Source organism: Periplaneta americana, chromosome 8 (assembly GCF_040183065.1).
Source record: "Periplaneta americana isolate PAMFEO1 chromosome 8, P.americana_PAMFEO1_priV1, whole genome shotgun sequence".
Classification (NCBI taxonomy): domain Eukaryota; kingdom Metazoa; phylum Arthropoda; class Insecta; order Blattodea; family Blattidae; genus Periplaneta; species Periplaneta americana.
This window is the reverse complement of record NC_091124.1, coordinates 94,500,632-94,524,703: the sequence shown is the minus strand read 5'-3', so window position 1 is coordinate 94,524,703 and position 24,072 is coordinate 94,500,632. Positions and strand designations below refer to the sequence as shown.

At 35.7% G+C, this 24,072-nt stretch overlaps 1 protein-coding gene across 1 annotated transcript in view; it reads left to right on the top strand.

Moving 5' to 3' along the window:
* LOC138704893 (pseudouridine-5'-phosphate glycosidase-like) overlaps nt 1-24,072 on the top strand; it is a 436,469-nt gene that overhangs the window by 113,189 nt on the left and 299,208 nt on the right. Inside the window, exon 9 of the mRNA XM_069833284.1 lies at nt 6,092-6,167. Within this exon, the coding sequence (XP_069689385.1) occupies nt 6,092-6,167 (76 nt within the window). The remainder of the gene's footprint in view (nt 1-6,091; nt 6,168-24,072) is intronic.

The window sequence follows — 24,072 nt, the reverse complement described above, 5'->3', positions numbered from 1 at the left end:
TCGTTTCTAGCTCCTAATTTTCTTGCACATACTGTATGTGAACCATTTTGTGAATGTACAACACAAAAATGCATTTACAATAATTTTAAAAGACTGTTTTGTAATACCGATATCCAGTATAATTTTATCGAATTAATAAACCTGTAATTCATGAAAAATAGCCTACTTAACATTTATAACACAAGAAACTGTACAGTAATAGAGAGCTGGTTTCACAGTGTGCTCTCTTTAATAATGAATACACAAGCTCTATGAATTTCGACCTGGAAATTTGCCTATATGAGTGACATAATATGAAACATTTCAAAACCATATCTCTTTTGTTTTGTTCGCTACGACCCTGTTTTCCTGAATAGAGAGCAACTGATGAAAATTGCACCTTTCTATATGAGGCAGCATGTTTGATATATGTGGACAAAGTGTTATTAATGAGAAATCATTGATTTTGAATAAAATTATGCATCATTCCCGACCAAATTCCCGAACCAAAAATCCCGAAAATCTATTTTGCAGAATGGACATTTTTCCAAATCAGTTATCTCGAACTCATATTTTCGAATAGACATTTTCCCAATTTGGTTATCCTGAATCTACTTTGTGTCATTTATTAAAAAATAGGTATGTAAGTTTCTATAGCAGCATAATACAAAATAGTCTTAATATTGCTATACATTTCATTAAAAAAATCAACATTTCAAAATCTTCAAGTAAATATGACACAGTACTTACAGTTGAAATGGACAAAAAATCTAGAATTATAATATATGGAAAAAGAGGCAATAAGTTATTATTAAATGGTTACATTTATTATAAAAATATAAATGAGATAGAAGGAAAAACTTACTGGGATTACAAGAAACTGAGGCAGGAGGAGAGTAATGCAAGAGCCATTATGATAAGCCAAGGTACGAGTGTAAGAGTTATTAAAGGCGATGTGGAATATCCACATTCTCATAGAGGAGACTGATGCTGAAATTGTAATAGCAAACTTCAAACGTATCATAGATGAACATCCTGACAAATTTTGAGACATGAATTACATAAATTTACTTACGTTTTTTAACACTGCTACCAGAACATGAAAATTTGAAGAAAGCTATAAGGAGGGAAAGACGAAAAGATATACCAGTTAATCCAATATCGCTGACACAAATTCAGGGATTCCAGAGAGATTAAAAAAAGAACCTTTCAAGGCGATAACTACCTTCTGTTTGGTAGTTTTGATGAAGATGGATAGACTGAAAATCAGATATGAATATAAAGAGGAAAACCGAATATTAATTATATGAGATGCATTGGATATAATTTCTCTTTTAAAAATAGCATTCTAATATTGACAGGAATAAAATTATTCAACAGTCATTAAGTTTTGATATTTGTTTGGTATTGTTTTTTGTTTCGGAAAATTTGATTTCTGGCAGTCATTCGAGAAATTGGATTTGGAAAGGGAATCTTTCGGGAGAATGGGTGTTTGGGAAAGTGGCCGGGAATTATTCTCTATATAACGTAGTATCTGTATGTAAGGTTTTTTCATATCGACATTTGTCATTGCCTAGTACCTCGTTTTTTTTTTTTGCTCTTTTTTTTAAACCTTACATTACACAGTGACATAAGCAGAATTGGAATCTGTAACTCTGGTTTCTATGCAGTGTTAAAGCTGCATATCTTAGCTGTCTTGTACGCTGCGACTGGTGTGTGTCATTTGTATACATGAAATAAAATTTAAAGCACATTATTCAGTGAATATGTAATATACATACTAAGTGTTTTGTACCTATATTATAATTTAAAATGTCTTTAAAATTAGACTCAACAGAATATTATTGTCATGTTTTAAGCTAGCGAGTTCATTTCTGTGGCTGTTAGATACTTTTGCTCAAATAGTATGACAGAAATATTTTTGTTGTGATGTTATTATTATAAACTGAATATATTGTTTGAAAATATATCAAGTAAACTGTGTTATTAGACACTGTAGTTTATACTGAAAAATAAAGAGAGAGTTGATTTTAATTGTGTCAACATTTTTTTAGACTATCCTTATGGCTGTAAATAATGTAAATAACCATACTTTGGTTTCAGAATAACATAACATTTATTAATACTTTGTATTGTATTGTACTTCTTTACATTTCATGGTATTCGTACATCACTTCATAGCTAGAATATGGAACATGTCAAACGAAAAAAAAAAAAAAAAAAATTAATAGTACTATAAAGTCTTAATAAATTATAGTCACAGTCTAGTTGAAATATAATTACAACACAAAGTTTTAGTATTAATAATACAACACGGAAATATTCATGAAGCATTGTTGAATGTCATGAATTCACCTACAGAATAAAAGGCGTGAGAAATTAGGTACTTTTTAAATTTGACCCTAAATAATCTTATGTTTTGAATTTTATTTTTTATATCCATAGAGAGGCTATTAAAAATTTGACTGCCATATAACACACTCCTTTTTGATAGCACGAGAGACTTGCCGGTGGAATATGAAAGTCATTTTTTGACGCATATTTATGTATGCTATGAACTGTTGAATTAGTTACAAAGTTTTCATGATTACATACGGGGGAGATTATTAATGAAAATATATACTGACAAGCCATGAGCATTATTTGTAGTTTTTTAAAATGGTCCTCCACGATTCCCTAGATTTGGCACCCACTATTATTGTAATTACTCTTTTCTGTAATAAGAATATACTGTTACTATCTGTGGAATTTCCCCAGAATATTATTCCAAAACTCATTACCACGTGGAAGTATGCAAAGTATATGTATATTTACTGTCTCTTGCATAGATCTAAATAGCAAAACATGCTGAATTTAGTTTAGGGGTAATTTCTTTAATATGATTTTTCCATTTTAACACATTATCGATTTTTAAGTCAAGAAATTTGGTGGTGATTGTTTCTATTAGGGACCTATTGTTAATTACTGCGCTTGGAATTTGCGAGGTTGAATTATGTTAGTTTTGTTATAATTTAATACTAATTTATTGGCTTAGAACCAATCACATATTTTGAGGAGAATTACCTCTGTTGAAGATTGGAATGTGTTGGAGTTATTGGCTGTAATTATTATACTTGTGTCATCTGTAAATAATATGGGATGACCTAGATCTTTTATTAGGGGGGCAAGATCATTTATGAACACTAGAAAAAGTAGGGGACTTAATATTGATCCTTGAGAAATTCCATTATTAATAATTCCCCATGTCAAGGCAGATTTCATAGTTGTATTGATTTCGACTTCCTGTTTCCTAACTGTAAGATATGAGCGAAACCATTGGTGTGCAACGCCTTTAATTCCATAATAATCTAATTTGCCTAGCGACATTTTATGATTTATACAGTCAAATGCTTGGATAAATCACAGAAAATCCCTCCAACTTGTAATTTATTATTAACTGCCTCCAGAATTTTGTCAGTTAAACTAAATGTACTTGTACAAGCCTGAGCACAAAGTGGGCTAAAGGGTCCATTCCCTTAAAATTGATGGTCATGGTTTGACTCAGTTGATCTTGTTTTATGTGTGTTTTTTTTTGTACGGAGGAGGGGTCCGAAGCCTAACATTGAAGCATCTAATAGGCTTATTGTACCTTATCACTCCTATACTAGGAATGAATTTGAAGATAGAATGATTACGCTTTGGAAATATCGTAACTTAGGTGTGTGATGCCTGCTATGTGATTCCAATGGAGTCTCACTAAAGTGGCCTTCCACCACCCAGTCCTTGCCACAGAAGCATAGTGCTGCATGCCAGTCATAATACATCACAGCACACCATTTTGGGAGAATACTATTAAAACGAAGATAATGAATATTGAAATGGAGAGAGATGGAAGGAAATAGGAGAACCCCAAGAAAAACCCTCAGGAACCTTGGCTTTGCCTACCACAAATGCCAATTGTGTTTATGCAAGTTTCAGCTGCGCTTTGCAGAGACTATATAACAATCGAAACATTGTGTTGTTAAATTATTTAGTCAGTTGTGAGAAACAGGTTTTGATCCCAATAACAAATATTGCACATGGCTAATACGGAATATTAGTGTGGATGAGCTCAGCGAGTGTCCCATAACTTCATATATTGTCACACCTAATGTGTAGAACGTAATGAAGGACATTTTGAGTAACTGCTGTGAAATTCAGTTAAGATTCTGTCCATTTCCGTAAATAAATAATACACTAATTACCCGAAAGGTCATTTGCCACACTATAATGCTGTGAGATGGCAAGAACCTGATCTACAAGAGCTGGTGATCTACTTACCAGACTCCAGTACCAAGAGACAAGAATGTTGGTCCCTTAGGTTTGATTCATTGTACATTAGCAGAAAGGAGGTTTGGTGCTGCGCCTACTGTTAAAATGCCTAATTGTACAGTACTACAGTTTAGACCACCCATTGTGGTTTCCATAGATTAGAACAGGGAATGATTTCCGACTGAAATTGTGTTATTGTAATGAAGTAATTTGTGACGTACGTTTTCAAAGTATCCCTTAAATAGAAATTCGGTGAAAGCAGTTTTTCAACTGAGAGCAATAAAAATTTGTTGAAGCAATAAGTTTACATATAATTTATTTTATTTCTTTGTATATTTACAGAAAACTTAGGATACTTTATAGTGTTGAGGCCCTTCCACATTGGGGGATTTTGCCCCATAGTAGCTCTGCCACTGGTAAAAATTCAATCTCTGAAGCATATGATCTGGGAAACTTTGTTTTATGGAATGGTTTATATGTATAATCTTTGGCATTATACTGGCTAATACTACTTAGCAGAATACAAATATTTCATGAGGAAAGCAAGCCATCATTAATTGATAAGTGGACTCCAGTGGATGTTAATTTCCATCACGTATATATATATATATATATATATATATATATATATATATATATATAAATTGTACCAGGAGGCATTGAAGTTCGACTCCATAAAAAAACAGCTGTGGAGCAATTTTTTACAACAATATTACTCCATTATATTCATATCATCTCAATAGTCTGTTGTAAACAGAAAATGTAATAAAAATACAGCAATTATGTGGTAACTTAAACCCTGGCTGACTAATTGTTGTTATTAAATTTGGTGATATCAGTTTTCTCATGGAGTGTATTTGAGACCCATATAATAGTTCTAAAGGTTGATGTCCGTAATAATGAAATAGTACATATCGATGGCCCAGTTCAAAAGGGAAACAGCTCATAACTTAAAGTTTTGAGAAACCTGAATTTTAAAGCTTCATATTGCTGTGAAAAATCCAATTAACACATTCTAATTTGAAACATATACTATATATCAAATGCCATTAATAGAATTTTGAATAATTTCGACGATTTTTTTATTTTTCACAGCAACATAAAGTCTTAAAATGCAGGTTTCTCAAAACTTTAAATTTTGAGTTGTTTCCCTTTTGAACTGGGCCTTGATATACAATGATGGAGCCACTCTATAATGCAGGTAAATAGCTAAAAACCTTGTCGCAACATTGAAACAAATCAAGGTGAACTCTACAGAGGAATATGTAAAGTAATCATTCCAGGGAAAATACTTCCCTTTCATTAGCTGATTTTTTTTTGTGTCCAAGGTAAAGTATAATTTTTTGGTTCAGAGAAAATATTCGTCTTTATTCGCAAATTAAGCTTCATTTTAACTTGATATTTTGTAACAACATCTACTAAACTAGCCAAAATCTTTGGTCCAGGGATAATTATTCGGAATTCATTGTATAGCTATCTTTACTGATCTTCACTTGTTTCTCCTCTCCTTTGGTTCGGGACTCAACATGGCACAATCACTAATGCTGGAACAGTTTGCTTACCTGTATTCTAAAGTTTAGCAATACATGACTCGGTGGACTAATCTGCATTGAGTCAGCGCTAATTCATTGAGGATTTTGGAGACAATCGTCCATGAAGCATTAGGCTATAAACAGGGCTGATATATAAAAATTAGTTTTACTCTACATATTGTTTTTAAGTTTTATTATGTCGGTGCATCTAGAGTTTAGTGCTTAGTCATTAAGGAAACATTATTTATGTTAGAAATTATATAAAATATTATTATTTTTGGTCCAACCAGCTCGAGACCTGTATCAGAAGATGTTTTTCAATCAGTGCAACCTACAACTGAGAAACTGTCGAGCAATTCACCGTTGGTAAGTTAAAGAAAAAGGCTTTAATTTTTAAGGTTTTATGTTTGTTTGATTTTATGCATGTTAATAATTAGTTTTTGCAATTATTTTATGTTTTGTTTTAGTTACTTATTTTTGTTTAGTATTTCATAAGGAAACAATTTTTGTTGACAATGTTAATTTTTTATTAATACAATTTATTTGAATTTATATTTGTGTAGTTATCAGTACTTTATTTTATAATCTTTAGTACTGGTATATTCAAATATAGAATGAAAACTTTTCACTTGGAATAATAATTGTCTCCATTATATTAACTGAACACTAGTAAATAAACCTTAGACCTGCAATACATACAGTATCTCATTACAAATCGCTGATAATATACAGACACTGAGTAATTACATAAGTGAATTTATGAGTTTGAGTGGTTGGGTTTAGCGAAGCTAAAAAAAATCACCTCAAGATCTTGACATGTGTATGCAATTCCATCTATTCCCAGGGTGTCATAACTAGAGTCCGAAGGTTTAGCCTTGATCTAGCCCACCACGTGGTGAAGAGGGTAGTATGATGGCGCAACAGTAAACAGACGTAATGCTACTCCCCTTCACTAGACTAGATCAGGGCTAAACCTTCGGACTTTAGTCATAGCACAGCATCTGTAAAGAACTTTGCCTCTGCAGGTTGTGAAGATCATTAATTGAAAGCCTAAGTTTCATGATACATCGATCAAGTGATCCAGCTGTCAAGATGATCAATGTGTGCACAAACGAAACAAAGAAGCAGTAGTTGCTAGATGGCAGCACCTTTGTATAAGTGTACCATTGTCAAGTAGTGCTCTGTTGTGCGATTTTTCTGGGCAAAAATTCTGGCATCATAGGATATCCATAAAGAAATGCTACCCATGTATGGTGAGTATTGCCTGTCCCATCAAGCAGTCTACATTTGGGCACAGAAGTTCTCTTAATGGTGGACAAGTATCGAACATCGAGTCAGTCGAGCAGAGGTGATTGTCACGGAAGCAAATGTGCAACAGGTTGACTACTTGATCCGAGCAGATAAGATGAAGGAAACGACGATACTAGCCCAGGTGTCACAGGTGATGTCTTGGGTGCATCATTAACAGCCCAAGACAAAGCATGGATCAGTGTTTGGTTCAAATCACTAATAATACACTTGTGTAGAGGTGCCACCATCTTGCAACTACTGCGTCTTTGTTTCGCGTGGGCACACATGGATAATACTGCTATCTAGTAGTGATAACTTCAGGTGTCTTGTTAAAAAATGTATGTTGCTACTTCAATTTGTCACTGACTCTTCCTTGAACACACGCATGCGCACACGTCTATTGAAGGTTGTATATTTTGCAATGGAATGACACATCTAAATGGGATGGAATAATTTTGTTTACTGGTATTGTTCTAGAAGAGATGCTGGTAATGAAAAAAGAAATTTCGAAAATTGTCTCTATCGTCTTTAGGTGTCAAAAAAAAAAAAAAAAAAAAAAGTAGAGGTGATTAGGATATTCTACTCGTTGGGATCGTTATGTACAATCAAATCTGATACACCGAACTGCAGTATTAGTGCAGATATTAGTGAATTGCAAACTGTCTTAAACGAAATTATTGTATCTGTCAACAAACACATAGACAAATGTTTCACACAGGGTCATGATCCACATATATTTCACTCCCCGAGACAATCCAATGGAAATCGGCGTTACAATAATGATTCCAGATTTTGATATCATCGTAAATTTGGCAACAGTGACAACAAATGATGCGAGACGTGTATATTTTGGCGTACTATAATTTTTAAAAGGAAACTAAATGCACTGAGTCATTTCTGTGAAACCTTTGAATTGCATATATGTATTAGATTTATTGTAAAACTTGTCAATAATGACAGCTGTTTTTGTTGTATTTTGAAAAGTACAATTAGAATGAGAAAGGAAACATATGATTATTATTCCCTATGCTCAAGTTCACTCAGGATGAAAATTCTTCAAATAGTTATGACTATAAGAATGTCCACTGCTGCGGGAACTGCTAGTTCTGTGCCCATTGTGTTTTACAAATATTAAGTGGTTGAGTTCCATTCGAGGGTTTTTCTGTCCCAGATTTTTGGAAGTGAATTCTGCCCCACGTTTTTCGAAGGTATGGTGGAATTCTGTCCCAGGCTTTTCGAATATATGGTGGAATTTCTTTCCTTTTTCATGGCCTGCTGACAATTACGTCTTCTAACGCAAGTACACCTTCTGGAACCTGATTATTTCCCGGTTCATTAGTCATTCGTGCTTGGGTTTGGAATGTGGAGTCGATGTTAAGCAAAAAGGGGGGGGTGGGGGTTACGTATGTACTTCAGGACCTTAATATGATGTAAGAGTAATGGAACGGAGAAAAATTCTCTCCGGCGCCGGGATTTTAACCCCGGTTTTCAGCTCTACGTGCTGATGCTTTATCCACTAAGCCACACCGGATACCACCCCGGCGTCAGACATCTATGACGTGGTGCAGAGGGCGGCCACTAGAGGGAACCCAAGAGTTGGAGCTTAATCTGAGACGATTCTGTCCGACGCTGGGGTGGTATCCGGTGTGGCTTAGTGGATAAAGCATCAGCACGTAGAGCTGAAAACCCGGGTTCAAATCCCGGTGCTGGAGAGAATTTTTCTCCGTTCCATTACTCTTACATCGTATGATGACGCAGAATATCTGCATGGAAATATCATATGTACTTCGGTACATTAAAATAATATATTCATGACCTTAAGTTCAGAAATCACAAATACTTGAAGAATGTAATCACCCGAACGATCTGCTGTATTTCATTATCATGCAAATGTTTTGTGAAATTGAATGGATTTAATATGTTAGATACTGGCGACTTTCTCACAGAAATGTCAACACAGTTCTATAGTTCAGTGTCTACATTTTCGAAAATTACAAATCTTCATACCATATGTATTATTTCCTCTACTAGTTTGGCATGAATTTTCAGTAAGTACTACCAAAGTCACAAATGGATGTGAATCATTCTATTCCAAACTTAACAGACTATTTTATTCCGCTGATCCAAATATATGCGTAATTATTCTTTCAGACTGAATCAAGCCTAAAACTACGTAATAAACCAGTTAATAATAATAATAATAATAATAATAATAATAATAATAATAATAATAAATAATAATAATTTTAATAAGACAAGGCAGAAGGAATAGTTTTAAGAATAAAAATGATGAAGTTGCAACAAGGGGAAGTCAGCAAGTTTCAGTTTGTTATGGCAGTGTCTTACAAATGTTTACTTACTAAAAAGTAAGAGCATTCAGGCTGAAATTTTAGTAACAGTATACAGAATGATCTGTTTGGGTATGGATAAAATAAAAACACTTAAACATTTACTACTGAACTTTATTTGTCGAAACTTTGTGTATAAAGCACTGAAAGATGGGAGGTTTCTCAGAACTCTACAGGACCCCCATTGCACACTCTGCACAACTCATAACGGTGATGCAATTCAGCCCATGCCGTTGTAACATTGGATGGGTGGTTTGTTGGAAAGCTTGAGTAATTTTTCCCCTTAAATCATCAATGTTCCTGGATTTCTGTGAATAGACAGTATCTTTAACAAAGCCCCACACGAAGAAGTCGGAAGGGTTGAGATCTGGGGAGTTTGGGGGCCAAGCAATTGGTCCATCATGACCAAACCACACACGATTGAAAATGACGAACCTCCCATGCCCAGTGAAGGTGTACGCCATCTTACTGGAATACAATATTCATATTGTTGTCTTCTTAGAGTTGTGACAAGATATCCAAGTAAGATCCATAATGTATTGACTTTTCTGCAAAGAAGAATGATCCATACACTTTATTGTGGCTCACTCCACACCATACGTTAACTTTTTAACTTGATCTTTCAAGCTCGTAGGAGACATATAATTGTGTGTTTACTCTCCCGATGACATGAAAAGTCACTTCATCTGTAAATAGCCATTTGTTTAAAAAGCCGTCATCTTCTGCAATCTGTTGGCACACCATGGATGCAAAATTTAAACGAGCTGCATGTTTTTTTAACACAGAACCACAACATTATGGATTCGTATTTAGGTACATTACGCACACCATACTCACGTCGAAAGTCTCTTTGAACTCTTGTAACATTCTCAAATTTGTAGCATAACGAAAAACACATTGTGCCCACTGTTGAATCTTCTTTAGCCAAGACTGTTTCTTTGATAGCTCTAAAATATTCAATCTATCTTCTGAGAAATCACATATATAAAGTGAATTAATAACACAATAATAATTATATTTCTCACAAAAACATTTTCATAAAATTGTACGCATTCACAAATACTTGTATATTTGATATACTTTGTCCTTCAGGGCAACCCCTATTTTAGGGGAAGTTTGTTTATTTACTTATAATTTTAAATCATCTACGATTTTCATTTTACATTATGCATTGATGATTTTCATTCTTGCCATGTATGGAAACGCCCATCTTTTAAGCATAATATTACCAACACGAAATTTCTCAAACTATCTTAATAGCTTTATAATAATAAATTAATATCATCCATACCCAAACGCATCAGCCTGTATTTTATAATTTAATTATTTTAACAGACTCAACAAACTAATTTTTAATCATACCTGTAACGAATAGTAAACTCTCATTTCCAAATTTATTCATATTTTCTGCGATAAGTTTGAGTTTGACTTTAGATATTATTTCTTGTTGTGGAGAATATAGTGCCAAAAATAACGTAAATAGTAAGTTAGAAGCAGTCTTGTGTCAGCAAAATGAGAAGGAAAATGTTGTTTTCATAGGGATACAATTCCATTACTACTCTTGATATCTTGGGACGGAACTCAACCATGTCCCACAAATTTCCTGGACGTAACTCCGCCTGAAAACTGATTGTGATGAATTGGAACTGAAATTATTAATTTTTATATTTATGAATGTGAAGTCAAACTTACTGTGAGATGTACCGAGGATAAACGTAAAAACCCAAGTACTGCTGAAGGATGCAACCGAAAGCACTCATGTGATGGACTGTCCATAACGTGAACATCGTTTCACATTTGAAGTCCTTGTCTAGTCTTTGAAGTACACTAAAACTTATCTGTGGTTTCTCTGACAGTATTGACTGATGTCCTTCAATAAAGCCTGTGGTATTTGTATTACTTAGAAGAGCTGCCTGTCTTTATTTTAATCTCTGTGCTCTTAATATAAATGTCACTGCTACGTTTACTTCACCATTCGTTTCTTTTTTTCGCGTCGCGAGATCCAATAATTTGTGAAGACAGTTATACGAAGTTCTCATACGGCTGATAGAAAGAAGCTCTCTCTATAAAAGTTGTCAGATATACGAGTTGTGTGCATGTGTGTGCTTTCTTTGCTCTTTCCTTTGTGAAATGATCTGAAATGCATAAGTATAAACTAGAGAAGTAATAAATGAATTGCAGGGATCAATTTATAAAATAAAGTGACTCACAAATGATTGCTTCTTTTTAAGTGATAATATTCGATATCTCTCGTCTTTGGAACTGGAGATACAGTATGTGTTCACGTCATACGAAATGATTGATGCTTCTTGAGGGATATTTACGGGATGAAATTAACGCTTACGCCTCCAGCTCTGTTGTGTTGCTCTCGCCTGTGTCAGTGTATATATAGGCCTATTTATATTAATTCTTGTTCACTTCACAGTAAACGTAATATGTTTTATTTTAACTTCATTTAACGATGCTTTTGAACTGTGGAGATTATTTAGTGTCGGTAAGATAACATCATAGTGAGGAAAAATAATAGAGTAATGCTGGATACACAGGCACCGGCGTGGCTCAGTCGGTTAAGATGCCGGTCTGAAGTTGCGCTAGGGCGCGGGTTCGATCTCCGCTTGGGCTGATTACCTGATTGGGGTTTTTCCGAGGTTTTCTCCAACTGTAAGGTGAATGCCAGGTAATCTATGGCGAATTATCGGCCTCATCTCGCCAAATACCATCTCGCTATCATTAATCTCATCGACGCTAAATAACCTCGTAGTTGATACAGCGTCGTTAAATAACCAACTAAAAAGTACTGGATACAGCGTAGAATGGTAAACGAAATGTTCCACACAGTTGCTTTCTCTACCTTACATATCATAGAATCGAACCATACCGCTTATTTGATGAGAAACTATATCATATTCGGAGCTATGACTAAATAATACAAGATGTTAAAAAATTATAATATTTTAGAGGAGATAGTCATAAAAAATGTAACAGGCATGGGTATTAAAATGAATATGTTTGAAGAAACAAGCACTTTGAAATTGATATTGTAACAACGTGAGCTGTTTGCTCGTTATTATTGGGTATGCCATATCTGCAATGCAGTAAACAAAACAATAAGCAGGAGTGCAGTCATTTGTCTCTACAATGCAGTAAACATTTTATTGTCTCTTATTGTCCGTATCAGGTGTGGTGAAGATTACTTTTCACCGAACAAAGTCCGTAAAATACGTAATTTTGAAGAAATCGCGGCACACAGACAGACAGACACAGACTGCATGGTAAGAACCACCTGTTGATGCCGAAAATTCATATTGCGATTATTTGGAGCATCACAAAAATTTCCATTTATACTTATAATAAAATTAGTTTAATGGAAAAGTACGAAGCATTAGAAAGAAGATATTGAAGAAAGAAAGAAAAAAAGATAATTGAAAAAAGGCCTTAAAATTTAAATATAAAAGAAGGGAAAATTAAGAAATAAAAATAAAAAAGAAACAAGAATTAAGAGAAAGGAAAGGAACGAAAAATAAGTAAAAAGTTAACGGAGGAAAGGAAGAATGAAAGATAAATAATAAAAGACTTGAAAAGAGTGAATGAAATTGAAAAGCAAATTATGAAAAAGGAAGGGAAAGAAAAGGGGAAATCATAACGAGAAGAGGCGAAAGTGAATAGAGAATAAGGAAATAGGAAAAACATTAAAACTGAATAAGGAAAAGAATAGAAACAAAAATGTCAGAAATGAAAGAACAAACAATGAAAATGAAAGAACAAACAATGAAAATGAACGAAATCTTGAAATGAAACGAAAGAACTTACATACAGAGGGAAAAAATGAAAGAAGAAACGAAGAAACAAAATAAAAATAAAAAATATGTAAGTAAAAATGAAAGAATATAAGGAAATCGAAAGAAATGAATAAAGAATAGCATAAGAATAAAGAAAATGGAAGAGAAAAATTAATGAAATGAAAATTATAAAGAAGAAAAAAGAGAAACTGACATGAATAGAAAAAGGTAAGAGAAGTAAGTGAGAAAAAGAAATGAAACACGAGAGAAGAATTATTGGAATTGGTGATAAAGAAATGATTAGAAATAGAAAGGATAGAAGAAAGAAAGGAAAAAAGAAAGACGTACAGTACTTCAACTACTTAAGATTTTTCAGAGGCGATAATGCAGTGGCGTTGAAGTTTAAACTGTGTAAATTGAAATCCTATGATAAATTAATTTTTGCGAAACTCGTGGAACTTATTACGAAAAAATTACTTTTTTAGGGACATTTTTACAGTGTACTCAAGTACTGCTTACCGCGCCGTAGCGTCGTGGTCTTAAGCATTATGTCTAGAACTCGTGTTACGGAATGAGCGCTGGTTCGTGTCCTCGTGAAGAAAGAATTTTCTCATGAAATTTCGGCCCACTTAGCATCGTGATGAATTTGGGAATTATGATATGTTGCGAAATCGGTTGCGAAAACTAGCTATTACAACTGAGGGGATCATCGTGCTGACTATACGTTACCCCCGTTGTGGTTGGATAATCGTCCCCTCTGCTGAGGCATGTGGACTTGAGGCCAGCAGTCGGCCTTGGCTCTTCATGGGCTGTCTTGCGACGGATTACGTAGCATTTTACTCCAGTAGGTCTAGACCTACTGTTTTCCTTCCTGGTGAACCCAAGTGTTAGTGTCGCAACTCCGAAATTGAAGACCGGCTGAGCCGCTTGCCTGACGATCCGGAGTTGCGATCTGGCATGGGTTTGATTCCTGCTTGGACTGATTACCTGGTTGGGTTTTTTCCGAGGTTTTCCTCAACCGTAATGCGAATGCCAGGTAATATATGGCGAATCCTCGGCCTCATCTCGCAATCACCAATCCCATCGACGCTACATAACCTCAGAGTTGATACAGCGTCGTTAAATAACCAAAGTAAAAAAAATATCCTCGGAGAATGGATGTAACATCATATTCTTGGAATATGTGACATGTGGAAAAAGTAATTTTGAAGTATTCATTTATAACAATAAATTATTGCATTCAATAGCTGAATAAACTTGTATCCTTGATTAGTCAGATCGTTCTTCTAGTACAGCGTTGTCAGACACAGCCTAAACGGAGCGGAGCGCTCCACTATAACTCGTTGCGTGCTCCGGTGCTTCCACAGACATAAGCAAGTTCACGCTCCGACTGGACGTCTCTAGCACCACAACCGATTTCGGAGCTTACAACTCTGACACTACTGTTCTAGTAAATATAGGCCTAATGAAATATACCCCTGAAATTATTTTCCTTTCTCCTGAAACATGAATTATAGTTTCGTTGGTTACAGTGAGATCTTCAATTATTGGCAGTTAGAGCCGCAATTTATAATTATGCAGAGCGGAAGGTAACCTTTTACAATCCTTCTGCGATATGATATCTCGAATTATGACAAACAAGAAAGTCTAATAATATTTTGTTCTCAGAAGGGCGGGTTTAGAAAAAAAAAAAGATCTTTTGTAACTTGAAATTATGATTAAGTTTTTATGAAACTGCCCAAAATTGGATTTTATCTTATGTAGGATGATATAGTAAGCTATGTATGAACCATGTTATAGTAGTATTTTCATGGAAAATAACACAGATTTCGAATAAATCGCGTTAATAGTCGTGTACACATTGCATGGGAACAGGGCTGTGACACGCTGGCAACACTGTTTCTGACTTTCGCAAACCATGTGGTCGAGCTAGGTATACGGAGCGGACGATACGCTTACATTCACTTCGTCATTAGTTGCAGGCTACGTGCAGTTCGAAGCAGTTGAAACACAACGAGATGCCACATTTTTTACTCGTGAGTGTCTGGACATTCATTCTACTGTATTATTGATGAAATTTCCTTAAAATGTAACGGAAACTATGTGTTTATTCGTACTAAATTTAGTGTTGAAACGATACAGTATTGAACGTTTCAGCTTAGATAACGAATAACATAGGTCATGTAATTAACATGTTACGATTACATAAATTTTGATTTGACTGCATTCTCAACAGATGTTTTTGTTTACAAAACGGTATGTGTGTACATCCTCTCAAACCCCCTGTCAAGTAGATGAGTGGAGCGGCATTCAGTAGGCTATGCTGGGGTGCAATGATCTTGGGGAGTAAACACTGCTACTGTTTACATCGTTGCAACATTGCAACAGTCGTTTTCTGAAAATATTACAAAAACTATTGGTCGTATGAAAAAATATTATTTGACATAACGTTCCCAAATGATATGATCTGTTATGTGTGTGAAGGATTGTAAAAGGTTACCTTCCACCCTGTATAGGCTAATATTTTCTACTCGTCATAAGCCCAGTCATAAGTTGCAGTATATGTCATAACTAAAGCTGAGATATCTAGGACGTTTGTCGTTAAGTTACGTGCACCCAAACTATAGCATAGCAAGTAGAGTGAGCGGGGGAGGTCAGTGTACAGACTTTGTACGCTGTCCTAGAGAGTAAACAACAGAGAATAAGGTGTATACTCACATGACATATAAACTAGAGCTCAGGTCATGTCATCATTCCTGGATTCTCGAGTCTGTTGCAGTTAACACTACCTACGTTTTGATTACGTCTTCAACCCTTTTATAATGTGTAGCAAAATAGACTGCAGCATCCAGCCATGTCCACCATCTAATTACAACGGGTTGCGACGGTAGAGGGGCTCCAGGAGGTATTTCACTGAATTTAATAACCCGTCCTGGTGCCTTAAACATATTTCTTTGACATTCGATATGAAACTGTTCACATCACTGTAGCAGGAGCGAACTTCTTCGACTATTTGATGTAGTCCATGGGCTAGGATAACTTTCGGCTAAAGCAGTTGAAGTTCCTTACCAACTTTTAACAAATAGCCTAGAATCCGTGATGAAAATAACTATACATTATCATTTTTTATTTCGTCTGGCCATAAGAGGGTAATAGGCGTTTCAAAACTTTGATTATATTTAAATGATCCACTTTCTCAAGAATTTCAGAGGTTAATAAAAAAGTTTTATTGGGTTTGTGTGGTGGAAGAATGTCCGTAACGACGTTTGGAACAAATTGCCCAGCGGCGTCTGCGCATTCATTAATGAAATACATATTTTACTATCTCCTATACTTAGTCGTATGCGAGATAGGCTATAACATTATAATAGCATTTCGGTGTATAGTATTTCTGTAAAGTTGATTGACTAGGGAGTTTCCTTTTCACGTATTTCCGCATAAAGCTTCTAAAGTGTGTATTTTCAACGTTATTTATTGGTATGTTGACACATACCATCGTTTTACATAAATCGTGAAAAAAGTATTTCTGTGTGGTACACATTTAATTCAAACTTAAATGCGATTCATGTCCTTCTTCCTCAGTTGAAACTGTCATCAGTGCTTTATGTTTTTCGTGTTACAATGTTATGTTACGAATTTACGTCTTTTACCTTTAGGGGAGAGTCGGGTAGTATCGGACATCGGGTAATATCGGACAATGCGTTTCTTTCATCTACCACCATATGGTAGTACCTGAATGACATGGTTACGTTTCTCTATGCGACATCACAGAAATGTAACCATGTCAATCAGGTACTATTATCGTATGGTAGATGAAAGAAACTCACTGTCCAATATTACTCGCTGTCCGATACTACCCGACTCTCCCCTAATTTCTGTGCTACATAAATTTAATAGAATATTTACCCCACTTACTGCGAAATGTTATGTGTCTAATTCTCCATCAACCTGTTTACTATTCATATACTTGATGATTCTGCCATTATAAATATTATACGTTACGTAAGATAGGTAATACAACCTGGAGGTCTGTCCACTACACAACGTAAATGTGTTCTGTTGCCTGAGTCGCATGCCTGTATGCAACCACTCCCCACCCCTTCATACTATTTACCTTCGACAAACATCGCAATACAGTTAACTTGATATTGTCCTGCAGTCCTACATGTCTCAGCTTTAGTCATAACTTAGCGAATCATTCTATGTATGGACTCTTGTAGTTAAAATTGAAAGTTTTCGAAATTGTCGTTGGCTTTGAACTATCATATCCGTGTATTGTTTTTCGGTATTGAATAATATTTTCCACTCTGTGGATAGCACACGTAAGTTACTTCCCAACCACGCTGCTCGTTGCTCCATTCTAGCATGGACGGAGATTAATCCCCATTTCATGGGACTGGGTGTTCGTTCCTTGACTTGTGGTTATTCTGCGTCGTCTTCCCAGCTGTCCTGCGTCGTGCCGATCCCACTACCAGGAAGGCCTATGTGAGTAATGTCTCTTGTTGATTAATTGAAATTCTCTCTCCTACAGTGACGGTGTAACGGGGGAAGTAAAACATAAAAAGAAAATAAATTGAGTAATGTGACAAGGGGAGACAATCTTGCGGGTGCAGGCTCTTGACTTTCCTCTAATAGCCTTCGCTGGACAAATATTGATTATTGACACTACTGGAGCTCTGTAGTAGGTTTTGCCTCTGTCTTGTAACGATAAAGAGGTTTAGCCAAGCAATTTACAAACACTGACATATTTAGATAAACTTACGAGAGGAAATAGATGCGCTGTGTATTCCTTGTGACATTTCAGAAGACAACATAAAACAGTTCGTGATTTCCCGCACAGCTCCTTACTGTATGTCTTTTCTATTACCGTAACACAGGGGTATTATGTCCACCGAGCTATCGTCACGACTGTGGCTAGCAAGCAAAAATTCTGATGGGGACAAATAAAAAAGTTAAATTTTTTTCTTCCACCATGTTAATAATGTCAAAATAAGTGCTTATACAAATTTTGGCCACTCGATCGCAATTACGAGGCCGTCCAGAAAGTGATTTTCCCTGGGACCGTTTATAGAAAAAAGCACAATTGCATGGAAATATTTATAAAAACAGATACAGCAATTGTTGCGCTGTTTGTCAATATATCCCCCACTGGAATTGAGACATTTGTCATACCATGGGATCAATTTTTGTGTCGTAGAAGTCAGCCGCCTCAGATCGGAACCAGCGTTTGAATGCGTCTGCACCTCTCACTGTCGATCCTATGATATGAGAAATGTCTCATTTCCGATGGAAAATATGTTTAAAAATAGCTCAACAATTGCTGTTTCCGTTCCAATAAATTTGTCCAATGAAATTGTGTTTTTTTTTCTGTTAGCGGCCCCTGGCGAACTTATTTTTTTACGGCCCTCGTAATTGCGGTCGAGTGATTAAAATTTGTATAAGCACTTCTTTTGACATTATGGTGAAAAAAAATTAACCTTTTTATCTGCCCCATCAGAACGTTTGCTTGTCAGCGCTAGCGCACTGGTCTTCTATCCAGGGTTCAATCTCGACACAAAGTATACGTTGCAGAGGATTTTTCTTTCAATCTTTCTGATACTAATATAGAGTTTAAGGGCTCTTGAGTCTCGTTCTTTGTGTGAGGTAGTATGGCCCACCTGTCACCATTCACAAATTCTTTCCACATCATCTATCGGACTGGAACACTCATTGGTGCACAATGGGGCATTACACTGGTCAACAGTAATTTTTCGCCAGACATAAAACCAACAAATTTTTACTAATTTCGACCTCCTGAATTCAAAAATAACAAGCAGAATGTTACATCAGTTCGGGTTTTCGAGATGCACAAAATAATCCATTTTCTATGCATTTTATTTAAAAAAAAATCACCGTATTTCGTGTGTAACTTTTGTTTTACAAATGTGAAGACCCTTTATGTGAAAACAATATTAGTGTAAGTGGGCCGCCATTTTAGAAGCATTTTTAGAAAAGGAAATTGTTTTATTGCTCTTTTACGAGTCTATTTGGGGAGGGTGAAACAGGTTCGCAGTATGAATTCGCTTGAATTTACCTGATTTTACTTGAGATGTGTGTTTCTTTCACTGTGAGCTTTAATTACATTACTGTAGTTTATATTTTGCAATACACCACCCTGTCAAAACCGCTTCCAGAAGCGAACATTGTTTTATTGCCCTTTTCAGTTCCATTTGGAAGGGGAGACACATGTTCGCCGTATGAAATCACTTCAGTTTACCAGGAGATTTCCGTGGTGTTGGTATTCTGTGTAAGACGTGTATTTTTTTATTTAAAGTGTGCTTTAATGATAATATTCAAAGTACGAATGGTTTAAATGTGCGGATTTGAAGGTTGTACCATTGCTTCTTGGAATGCACTTGGATGTTAGCACCAATGAAGAATTTTGTTAAAGGGATGAATCATAAAACTGAAGCATTTAAACATATCTAGGAAACATTTCTTGCTGTTAGTGATTCAAAAATAAAAGACTGAGTTCTCAGTGGACCACAAATTAGAAAAATAATGAAGGACAGTCACTTCGAATCTTTGTTGGAAGGAAAAGAGAGCCGCCTGGATTGCATTTAAGGAGGTTGTGTTAATTTTTTGGGTAACTGTAGAAGTGAGAACTATGAATAACTAGTGAAAAATTTACTATTGGCGTCTGAAGCTATGGGTTGTAACATGACCCTGAAAATTCACTTTCTTCACTCCCATCTTGACTTTTTCCCCTAGAATTGTGGCGATTTCAGTGATGAGGATGGTGAGCGCTTTCGTCAAGAAATTTCAACTATGGAAAAAAGATACCAAGGACAGTGGAGTCCAAATATGCTAGCAGACTATTGTTCGACTTTAGTTCGTGATGTACCTGATGCCCAGTGTAAAATAAAAAGCAGAAAAAGAAAGCTGTAATATTCTGAACAGTGAATATTTAACCTTATTGACATTATATAAAGCAGTATTTTGAATAGATATAAATTCGAAAATTTCTCAAAAACCATAACCAACAACTGTTTTTATTGTCATATTCGTATTCAGGAGGCTCAGATTATGTAGAAAACATGTATCACGCGCCCAGCGCAAAAAAAAAAAAAGTTAAAATTTGTTACGCAGATTATAAGCCAAAGTGCATGGATCCATCTCGGGTCCTGCCTTCGTAAAGCTAGCCAGCCGCCAGGACACAGTCCTGTCACATCTGGTTTTTATTTACTTGTTGTTTTAATGTGTAACCAGAATATAGAATGGCTCAGTTAAAATATTGCATTTCGGAAATAATGTTTGTCTATGAATCGTATGTGGTAACACAGTTCGCGAAAGTGAAAAAGAATTTTAAGATAGAATCTGTGGTAACAAAAAGATGTTTGTCGCATAACTTTTCATAAATTGGTGGATGAATTTTCGTGAGGGAGTGAATTTTAAAGACAAAAACCTGAACGTCAATGTAAAGTCCTAACCAAAGGATGCTTCGATGGCATTGCTTAATCACATACAGGGTTGTTTCCGATATCTGATAACGAATTTGAATGACATGTGAGTCAGGAGTCACACGACAGCTGAACTGTGGCGCGAGGTGACAGACCAATAGTGAGTGATCTCATAGAGTGCACGGCGACTCACAGCAGAAATTCCCAAGAAAATCGAGCCTTTTTGAGAGGGGTACATAATGATCCTTTCTGATGCCAAGTACAGTTAAGTGAAAATAAAATAAGCTTCAATAAACGATGTTTCGTTATTTCCAAGAAAGGCATCTTCTGTGTACTTAATAAGATTGGTGATGCTCGAATGGAATCAAGGGGGGGGGGGTGGATTTGCTTGCTTTTTTCACTCTGGAATTAATCCCATCCGAGCTTTGTCAGTCTTAATAGGTACACACAAGGTGTCTTTCTTCGAAATAACAAAACCAGGTTTTTTGCAGACTCCTTTGATTGTCACGTAACTGTAATTGGCATCGGAAAGTGTTGTTATGTACTCCTCCCAAAAATGCTCGATTTTCTTGGGCATTACTACTGTGATACACCGTGCACTCTGATTATGAAATCACTCACTACTGGTTTGTCACCTCGCCGCAATTCAGCTGTCGGTGTGATTCCTGACGCACATGACGTCATTAAAATTCGTTATCAGAGATCGGAAACAACCCTGTATAAATTTAGAGCAACGGGTCTCAAGCTGTGGGATCCGCCCTCTTGGGGGAAGTGGAGCCCTGGAGGATCGGAGAGACCACAAAGATACATTTGTTAAAGCCTTGCTTTGTATTTTAATCGAGTAAACATGGTTTTGTAAAAATAGTACATAACTTATTGTGTATTTTAGTATAAATGTATAATTGGGTAGGGACAGAGACAAATTAAGTGAAGATATTACCAATGCTTACATTAGGAATCAAAAGTGAATGAAAGACCATAGCGGATATCTGAGTTCAGATATGAAGTTTTCTACATTTCTATTAAAGAAAGTCCGCCGAGTTAACTCTGTGGTAGCGCGTCTGCCTCTAGACTAACCGGCCCGGGTTCGATTCCTGGAGGGATCAGAGGTTTTCGTATAACATTTTTACCTCGGGACTAGGAGAGGTGGTGGGCACAACTTATTATCACTAGATGACTAGAGTGTGCACCAATATGCCTGGGTTAAATCTTAAATCTCTCCGCAGTACATAAGAAGAGAAGGCATAAATGTCACTGTTGATTGTGATTCGTCCGTCGGACGGGGACGTTAAGCTTGGCGGCCCCCTTGGTGCTATTCGACAGGAGTAGGCTACGTGACGGCACCATATTTTCACTTCTCCCTTCCTCATAATTATCATCCTCACCCATTCCGTACACTACACTTACATTTACACATACACTCACCCTAGTGCACGACATAACTCTCCACAGATGCATATCACGCACAGCGTGGCCCGCCGAAGTGGTGTGCAACTTGAAAAATGGGTCACAGTCCTGTCGTACATTCGCAATATGCGGAACCTGAATCACGCAAGTGAAGTGGGTAGGTATTAGATACACATTTTTTGACTGAAGAAAACAGTGTAGTGCAGACTTGTACAATAACGAAAATTTCTTATTGAAGCAGACATATTCTAAATATATGTTTGAGAAACTGCACCTTATCAATTCCAGGTAACTGTATTTCTCTGGAATGACAAAGCTTTTGCATTTATTATAACAGTGGTATTCAATCTTTTTTTTTGCTAGCATACTTCAAAAATACATTTGTTTCACATTCGTACCCTCAAACTGCATTGCAATTATACATATATTATTATTATAACGTAATTTTAACTTTTTGATTTAGCTAAGTTTCATAATTGTAGATGGCAGGAGTGTGTTATGATGAGCTGTTCTCTTGTTACCAATTGTGCCAACTACACAATCTTCATTGAACTCAATGGACGATAAGAAGTCAGGAAGGCTTTGTTGATTCAGTTTCATTTTTATTAAAACAGTTGTACTTCATTATTTACAAATCTCTAATACGTGACTGCCCATAATGTCATACAGCAGAAGCTATAACGTAACCTAAATAATATAAACAAGATAAATGATAAAAAAAGTTTTAATTAAGGATAATGAAATAAACATTAATCATTTTAAAAGGTACAATTATTGAAAGTACAATGTTGGCAAACAAAGAAACAAATTCTAGGGAGGTGATAAAAATTGTAGGATAAGCAGCCATGATGGGTTGAAACACGTACCGTTTTATTGGTCAAAAGTGGTATGACGTAGTAAAAGTGTAATAGTCTTAATAATTTAGGCTATGTTTTGTAGTTATTGTACTATATTTTGTAATTTTATTGACTTTTTGTTATACTGTATGAATACTTTAGTACAAAACAGTTATTTGTAGGAACAGCCTTCGAATACAAGCTTGCTCAGATGGATGCGCGTTGTTTATTCCTCGCATTAATTTTGCATTGCGGTATGCAAAAATAGATATGTATACGAACAAAACTCATACGGTATAGTGGACTTCATGGGAAAGCATAGGAAAATAGGAATAAGGCTGGCAAGCTCACTTTCTAAAATTTCCGGCATAATGTTAGGTTACAAACTTAGAGGATGAACTCTCTTGAAGTTGGAGCAGATCAATAGGCCTGAACTCAGGAACTGCACGATTGTGATTTCGGATTTAATAATTCGGAAGTAATAAATAATCAATGTTATAATTCTGCAGTGCTTGGGAAAAGTGACATAAGTCAGTTTCCACAAACCTTTTTTGATAATTTATTGACAACTTACACTGGTTTATGTAGATTTGATTTTTTTCTGTATGAATTATTGTATTGGCAGAAATACTTATGTATTTTTTTCCAAGCGAGCAGATGTTCCGTAAGTTGTCAATAAATTGTCAAAAAAGCTTTGTGGAAACTGACTTGTGTCACTTTTCCCGAGCACTGCAGAATTTACGAGTAGGTTATATTACTTTCAGATTATGGAGGAAATAGCCTTGTTATGGAACTGCCCCCTCAAACTTGGCTGAACTCTTTTTTTTTTTTATTAATGTTCGAAAATATTGAATTCAAAAGATTTTTCTTGCTTTTGTTTATGACTAAGTTTCTGTGCTTAAATTGACGAATTAATATCTTCAGACCCTGTGTCTGGACTGTAATACGTACTTACTTACTTACTGGCTTTTAAGGAACCCGGAGGTTGATTACCGCCCTCACATAAGCCCGCCATTGGTCCCTATCCTGAGCAAGATTAATCCAATCTCTATCATCATATCCCACCTCCCTCAAATCCATTTTAATATTATCTTCCCACCTAGGTCTCGGCCTCCCCGAAGGTCTTTTTCCCTCCGGCCTCCCAACTAACACTCTATATGCATTTCTGGATT